The 8,685-nt window shown below is 40.1% G+C and overlaps 1 protein-coding gene across 1 annotated transcript; it reads left to right on the top strand.

The window, feature by feature from the left end:
• The first annotated feature begins 1,129 nt into the window (after window positions 1-1,129).
• On the top strand, window positions 1,130-1,751 carry LOC108162443 (partner of bursicon). Its single transcript, XM_017297185.2, has 2 exons — window positions 1,130-1,429; window positions 1,495-1,751. Exons 1-2 carry the CDS (start codon window positions 1,172-1,174, stop codon window positions 1,663-1,665), a joined length of 429 nt encoding a protein of 142 aa, XP_017152674.1. The 5' UTR covers window positions 1,130-1,171; the 3' UTR covers window positions 1,666-1,751.
• Window positions 1,752-8,685: the final 6,934 nt, after the last annotated feature.

Here is an 8,685-nt window from a genome sequence, read left to right as displayed (position 1 = left end):
ATTGGTGGCAATCGCTGTGGGAATTGCTGGAGAAATCCGCAATTGCTCGTATTTTATAAAAATAAAAATAAAACAGTATGGCAAAGCAAAAAATATTCTAAAAAAACAGCTGGACCGATTTTTATGACATTTTTTTGTTGTATATTGAGTAGGAATGAGAACAGGTCGTAAGGCATTTTTCACCTTGGTAGACAACGACACATTCGAGTGCGTGCCAAATAATAAATATTCCGCTCATTCGAAAGTGATGAACGATGCTGTGGACAAGGAATGTGCACATTGTCATGGGCTCAAATTCAAAGATAGGTCAGAAGGTGTGTGTTGCGCATTAGATAATTTAGATTTAAAGATGTATAGCCGTTTATTTGCTCTGGAGGCTTAGAAATGAATATTAATATATTCAAATAAATATATTTAATATATTAAATAAATTTTTTCATATTTAGATAAAATATATTTGCTAAAAATTACAAATATTTCATTTATTTTAGAGTGTTTTATATTTAGATTAAATATGGGTCGTGTTTATAATGTACTTTTAAATACATTATTTATTTTTATTATTAATAGAATATTTTTATTTTCTATTTTCTTTATTTTTATTTTTTATTATCTATTTTTATTATTTATTATATATTATTTTTTTTTTTTGATTATTTATTATTTTTAAATCAAAGTTTCATTTTACTATGCTTGTATTTAAAACCGTATATTTTAGTTAAATATCTGTATTTTTTTTTTTTTTTTTACTATGCCAGGAATGCCTTAATTGTTGTTCAACTTCCCTCAATTTTTTTGCACTTCTGTTCCCAATCTTTCCCTACATTTTGCACTATGTGGCCTCATAAAAGCTTTAAGAGAAATATGTACGAGTATATGCAAAACTAAAATACTCGTATCGGATGTATTTCATGCACCGCAAAACATAACTTGTGGTCTGGCCATTCGATTTAATTGCCAATTAAGAGAACAGAAAAGTGATTGGAGCATTACGGCGTCGTCCTACCGCAACATAACCGACTTTCCCGCCCGCTGAGCAGGACACAAACATTCCATCAGCCAGTCATTGACATATATCCATGTATTGAATCGTGCAACTGTTTGGCCCTTCTATAAAAGCAGCCTCTGCGCCGTAGAAACCAAACAGTTGGGAGTTGGTTGTTGGTACAGAATGCAGGTCCAGGAATTGCTTTTCATTGCTGCGGTCCTGATGCCCCAATGCCTGAGGGCCTTGCGCTACAACCACCAGGGCACCGGCGACGAGAACTGCGAGACATTAAAGTCGGAGATCCATTTGATCAAGGAGGAGTTTGACGAACTGGGACGCATGCAGAGGACCTGCAATGCCGATGTTATAGTCAATAAATGCGAGGGACTGTGCAACAGTCAGGTGCAACCATCGGTGATAACACCGACGGGGTTTCTGAAAGTGAGTAACCAATAACCAATCTGGCCAGATCTATACCCTACTCGTATACCCCATACCCACGTTAGGAGTGCTATTGCTGTCGCGAAAGTTTCCTCAAGGAAAAGGTCATCACGCTCACCCACTGCTATGATCCGGATGGCACTCGTCTAACCTCCCAGGAAATGGGTACCATGGACATACGTCTCCGAGAGCCCACCGAATGCAAATGCTTCAAGTGTGGCGATTTTACGCGTTGATAAATGTAATCGAATATTTATACATATATTTCTAAACATTTCATAGTGAATGTAAATCGAATGTATACAACACACGGATAGTATTGGTTTTTTTTTATGGTTTTTGGTTTTGCCCCAAAGGCCAACAGATGTTTGATCCAGCTCTCTCTCGGGGGGAGGGGGGGGTGTTTCACATGTGACTGGAGGGCTTCAAAAATATTGGCAGCTATTCTCTATTAAGTGTCGATGCACTTTTGTATGGACTCTGATTGACTCATTTTGAAGCGAGAGTCGCCTGCCAGCCACCCGGAAACTCTCTCTCTCTCGTCTTGAAAATATTATAATCAAGCTTAAACTGCACTTGAGATGAAAACACGCTTGCTGGTTGTTAATTTTCAACGTTTTTCAGTCTTGATTAAAAGGCAAGGCCTGTCCCCGTCCCGTTCCGAACCGAAGGAAAACCCGCTTTCTGTGTTCTCGGGGGCTAAATTATAATTTCATGTTCACAAGCACATTTGCACGCACTGTAATTTACTTAAGCATTTTGCCCGCTGCGCTCCACCCAAAAAAAAAAAACACGGTACAAGAGTATGATCTCTCTTGGTCGATGCTGCTGCTGTTCCCGTGTCTGTGTGCGAAGCTCATAATTTATTTGACACGCCCATTAACAACTGGCAGGCAGGCGATCTTTGCAGGGCAAGGCAGGGACGTTTGGGTGGCATCAGTCGCCGCGTCAGTTGCTCCATCAACGGTAACAGCAACAGCACAACGTGCCGACACAATATAAATTATATGCTTAAACGAAATATACACCAACAGAGGGAGATTCCCCAGTTCAAGAACGGATCACTGGAAGACAAAAAAAACCTTTTAATCAAAAATTATGTAGTTTTTGTATGGGGCCTCCGCTGCAGCTGTTGAATGAGTTATTCAAGAGCACTTCTTGACCATCTTAATAGAAGAACTAGTGGTAGATACATCCCCTTATGAGCTAAATACATACCTTAATCGGTTGTCCATTCTTTAGCATTAGTCTCCAGCTATCATCGTAATAAACACCACATAAATTTCAATCAAAACGACTGGCCAAACCCAAAAAACCCACACAAAGAGAGAGAGAGAGATACTTTTCAGAAGATAAAGCCCAATCAATGATGTCACGCCTTCTTGTCTTTTTTTTGTGGCGTCTCTTGACACTAAAAGCATTTTTCCAGCCGATGTTTACATTTCGCCTTGGGCTTTGGGGGTTTTATTCAAAAACAAAACACAAACATATTTCACTCGAATGACAAACATATCAAATTAATTGCAAATTCATGCAAATCAAGCAACGTATATCGAAAATATCGAAAACAAGAAACAAAGAGTCCCCAAATGATGAAAATTAATTGCCATTATTAACGCGTTTTAACACAAAAAGTATGTTAGAAAATAAACATAAATAAAGTAGCTTTCGATTAAATGTTGATAATATTTTTGCTCTGGTGAGGTTTCAAATTTGTTATTAATTAACAAACATTAATTATCATCAAAGTGGAGAGGTTCGCTCGGTCTGGGGCTTTTGTTTTAATTTATAACTAATTGATATTCAGAAAATTTAGAGACCAATTGAAATTTATGAGTGTATTTAAAGATATGTTCTTAGGACAAAGGGTAACTGGAATACTGGCGGCCGATAGGAAGAGAGCAAAGATTGAAGTTGAAGACACTATATCTAACCCTTTCGGTACCAGTAAAAATCCTAAGAAATTAAATATTTTCTCACACAAAACATGAATTTTTTTTAGGAAATTTTTCCTAGCTTTGTGTCTTTTATAAGACTTCAAAATTACTCCTCTTTTAGGTTGCTAAAGAATAAATATATTTCCTTGAATAAAAATCTTCTATCCCCGTGCCTTGCCCGTCTCTACAAAAATTTCTTAGAGTATTTTTTTAGGAAGCTTCCGCACAATGCCTCCTCGTATATCATATTTCAGTTAGAAGATGAAAAATTCAGAATGCTGAGTGCCAGAGGGGAGGTTGGAGAGGTGCGAGAGAGGGTTCACCTGTCAGTGGGGTAAAAGCGCAACGAAGCGCAAAGCGTTTTTGCATTTTGCATTAAATTTATGATTTTTACAGCTGACATTTGTTTTGGGGCGTCTCCACTTGTGTGCCAGGCAGCCAGGCAGCCCGGCAGCATGTGCAACATGCAGAACATATAACAACAACCATCATGACAGCAACATATTTTTTAGACGCAACTGCAACTGCAACAGCAACAGCAACAGCAGCAGCATCAGGAGGAGCAGCTGTCATAAGATAAAAATTTGCCCGCGCCTGCATCATGCATATATGCAACTGCCACCCATTGCTGCAGCAGCAGCAGCAACGGCCAGAGGGGAAAGCCAAAGAGACAGCAACATGCAACATATTCTAATGCGCTGCGACATCAAGTGACAGCAACGGCGACAGTTGCTGTTGCCGCATGAGAGGCGGCGACAGGCGACAGCACCCAAAGATGAAGAGTGCTGCCACAGCCACGGCGGCAGCAGCAGCATGAAAAGCGAGCCTGCCTTTTCTTGGGCATGCAAATGAACTGCAATTATGATAAACGTCAGCAGTTGACCGGAAATGAGCAACTAAAACGAAGACCCAGAACGGAGCCTCTTAAATCACAATTAAGCTAATGAATAATGCCAGGGGACTGCAAAACGGTGAGAAGAGTGTAGGAAGTACCCCGATATGATCTCGTGCTTAATAAATTAGACAGAGAGAAACGGTTAGGAAATACTTCAGATACGGGGGGGTACGGTATCCGTTTGTTACACGTTTTATTCCGGTTCTTCTACGAGAGACTGAGAAATACTGCCAGAAGGTAGATACTTTTTCCCCTCCTTTGGATAGGGCTCCTTTTTCGTAGTTTCAAGCCTTTGCAGGGAAAAGAATGATTCGTAAAGCAGTTCTTCAACTAAAAACCTGAAGCTTTGGTTTCTTTTTTGTTTAAACCTGAACGTTTCGTTCGTTTTGAAACTAACATGCAAGCAGTGCGCTACTGAAACCTGAAGATTTGATTTCTTTTCCCCCCTTGGCAATAAATTGATCAAGCAGTGCACGGCTGAAACCTGAAGGCCTGGTAGGCTTTCTTTTGTAGGCAGTGCACGTTTGAAACGTTTTCATGCAAGCAGTTTTTCTACTTAAACAATGCGTTAGTTCCTTCCAAACGATCAAGCAGTAAACTGCTGAAACCTGAAGCTGTGTTTTTGTTCCCCTCGGCAAATAATTGATCAATCAGTGGTCCTTTGAAACCATAATTTATTCTTTAAATTACCATTGAAAGCAGTGCCCTGCAAGTTGTATTCGTGTTGCTGTAAGCAGTGCACCTTTGAAACCTGAAGCTTTGGTTCGTTTTCAGTTCTTCAACTAAAAAAATGTTTTTGTTTTATTTTTTTCTCCCGACAATCAATCGATCAAGCAGTGCACTGCAGAAACCTGAAGCTTTGTTTTTCCCCCTTGGCAAACAATCGATCAAGCAGTGGTCCCTTGAAACCTTAATTGCAAGGTTGCAACCTGCAAGTTTTATTCGCTTTCCTGCAAGCAGTGCACTGCTGGCCCATCCATTTTCAGCACAGTCCAAGAGGCTTCCATCCAGAGAGAGAGATGAAAGACGAAAGCTTATATTCCAGTATATTAAAAAGTAAAATGAAATTGATGCTAACATATGTTGCCTGCTGGCCTATGGCTTTTAGTATATTTTCTCATTTCTTTGCGCACATGGAGAGGGCGACACACTGCTTCTGCACATTACTCATACGCCCCAGTGGGCAAATTTATGAACTTGCCAGCACACTTGAGGCGGCCCCCGACCAGCAGCAGAAAGCGCAAAAAAAAGGCCAACGCACACACGACAAACAATCTCAAACACACAGAGCCCTGTACAGTGTACACCCACTAACAATAAGTGCGTTTGTATGTCTTCCAGTGCGGCACTGCGGCGGCGGCGGCAGTCAAGGAGTAAAAGTAAAGCAGCTTGTAAAAAATAAAATATGCCAGGGGTTAAAAAGTGTGCAGCATATAATTCATACTCGTACACACACGGTTACGTACACACACTCGTGGCAGAGCCCCAACATGGCCAAGGGTTAAGCAGACCAAAAAGACAGGGTACGGGTACAGAGAGAGAGAGAGAGAGAGAGAGAGAGAGCGAGAGAGAGAGAGAGAGAGGGAAAGTGCTTGGCAGTCTTTTCTGCAATAAGTAGATGAAAACCGGGAAATGCAGCAGCTGCTGTGCGAGACGCCACACTTGGAGAAATCTTCAATAGAAATGGGAAAAATGTATGAAAACTTCTGCTAAAATGTATCAATAAATTCGAATTAAACATACTGGATTCCTTTTTTTTCCGTTTTCCTAAATTCTCAAAGTTTTGGTTCGTTTTCCCTTGAAATTTCCGTGTGAACCTCCATTTCTGGTGGCGAAATCTCCCAGCAAGCAGTTCTTCAACTAAACCTGAAGCCTTGGTTCTTTTTCTCTTTAAAAGTGTGCTTTTTTTAGTCCTCTACGAGCAAACGATCAAGCAGTGCGAAGCTGAAACCTTCAGGTGTGCAAGCAGTTCATCGACTAAGACTGAAGAGTTGGTACCTTTTTCTCCACCAAAACCAAACGATCAAGCAGTCAGCTACCGATACCTGAAGCTCTGATTCGTATCCCATTGCAAGCAGTTCATCGGCTAAACCTGAAGCTCTGGCTAATTTTTCTCCTCCACAACCAAGAGATCAAGCAGTGCGAAGTTTAAACCTGCAGGACGATCAAGCAGTGCGCAGTTGAAACCTGAAGGTTTTGTTCCTTTTTTTTCTCCTTCACAACCAAACGATCAAGCAGTGCATAATTTACTTATTTAATGTTCAGCTCCTTTCCGCACCAAAAGGCACACTTCAAGAAGCCGACACATTATCTAGTCCGACCCACGGCTTCCTAGTCCGGTGGGGCTGTTATCCGGGATTCCCCCGGACAAATGACAACCACTCAACCACTTTGGTGACCATTTTGTGTCTGTAAAATGCCTTTTCCGGTCACATGCGCCACATATTGTGTACCCGTCTCCCGTCTCCATAAATGAACTGCTAAAATGCCAACAAAAAGTCCGTAACCGAAACCGAAACGGAAACGACCCAAACCCCAGAACTTATTTGTCTGTTGGGGATAGAAACCGACCAAAAAAAAGGATAAGGACATGCCCAGAGCTCTCTCTATTTTTTTTCCAGCCCGCTTTTGTGGTTTGTAATGCGGTTGTGGCCACAAAATACTGTTGGCCACTTAATTTTGTGGTTAACACGAGGATAGAGACTGGCAGAGAGCACAGTTTTTGTGTGAGGTTAATTGAAATTCGATTGTTTTTGTGTTAAACCAGAAATGAGTCTATTTCAAATGAAACTGAAGCGATATTTTGAAACAAAAGGAAGTCATAAAACGTTTTTGACTACGACTTCGGGGCCCATTAAAACGGCATCGAAATGGACATTTTATGAGTTTTGAAAGGCGAAACTTTCAAAAGCTTCCTAATGAACATGACAAATACTCGGACCACGGACGGGGGCATTTTTTATGAGAGCATCACCAAAAATGGTAGAGCCAGAGCCCCCGAGACAGCTGTCAATATATGGTCGAAATATGTTAATTATCGATTGTTAATTCAAAGCGCCACAGATTAGTATAATTGTGTATTTCTCTTTCCACTCTTTCCACTCCAAAAAAAAAAAGCCAAGAGCATTTAAATGCCATAAAGCTGGAGCAACATTTCGGCTCTTGAATTTCGGATTTCGGTTTTGATTTTTTTACGAGCGTTTTTTACGATTCTATGACGACCTGAATAGAGTTATTTTCCCCGGAGGTTATTATTTTTATAGGCTTTCGGGACATTCTTTTTTTTTGGTGTTGGTGTTTTTTTTTTTTTTTTTTTTGTTATTTAGTCGTTAAAATTTTTGCATATTAATTTTTGTGTAAAATAAATAAAATAAAGCTTGGTGTGACGCTTACAAAATTTTAGGGAATATATTTATAAAAATGATGCAAGCAAATCAGAGTTATATATATTTTTCAAAAATATTTCCCTCTACAAAAAAAAACACCCAAAGCGGTAAATTAGTCAAAGTTTTGCGGCAGACATATCCTGTCTCTCTCTCTCTCTCTGAGCCTCGGTTAACTTTTCCACCAGCTGTTTTCTGTTTACAGGACGGGAAAACACAACACACTCTCTCAGAAACGACTCTCTCTCTCTCCGCTAAACTCTCTCGCGCAATGCTCTAAATCATATTTGTTCCAACATACAACTTTTAACACATTTTCCACACGAACATGCGCCACACGCCCACCTGCTCGTAAACAATTATGGCCGACGCCGTTGCGCTCTCCAAAAAAAAACAAAAAAAAAAACCATTTCTACAGAAATAAAAATCCCACACAAGCAACAACAAAAATTACCCAAAATGGCTACACAGAAGCGTCGATCGTCCAATGGGGTGGCCAGACCGTATAAACACCATCCATGAGTACGGTATATATTTTTGGCGGTTTTGTTGATATGAAAAACGTTTTTGGCAATAATTTATTGGTTTTGTGGCTTACTCAGAGGCGTGTTTATCCATTAAGATTGTGGTGTTTCCGTTCCATGAGAAATGGTAGAAAATTCTGGAAAGGGTAAAAATAAATTTATTTTAGACGAAAATTTTTTGTTTTGAATTTTTTATACAAGATCAGTTCAAGTTTTCACTAAAGCCTCTAAAGAAAAGCCTTCCTGCAGCTACTACTTTTGGTTTCTACTACTATTTGCTCCACCTACTACGAAATGGCATTAATTTCTACTACATTTTTTTTGCACATGCGCAAAGAGCAGAGCATAAAACTAAAGCTCTCTTCGTTACTCTCTTGTTTGCTTTCTCTCTCTCAGCGCATGGCGCATTGTTGTTTGGCGGGGGGAGGGGGAGGAGTGCGCCTCAGACAACAACAAAAGCACACTTGTTGAAAATGAAAACCGACCACACAATGACAAAAACTGAACTGGTTTTCTC

Source organism: Drosophila miranda, chromosome 4 (assembly GCF_003369915.1).
Source record: "Drosophila miranda strain MSH22 chromosome 4, D.miranda_PacBio2.1, whole genome shotgun sequence".
NCBI classification, from domain to species: Eukaryota; Metazoa; Arthropoda; class Insecta; order Diptera; family Drosophilidae; genus Drosophila; species Drosophila miranda.
Note: the sequence above shows the minus strand (reverse complement) of the source record. Positions and strands in the feature narration are given on the sequence as shown.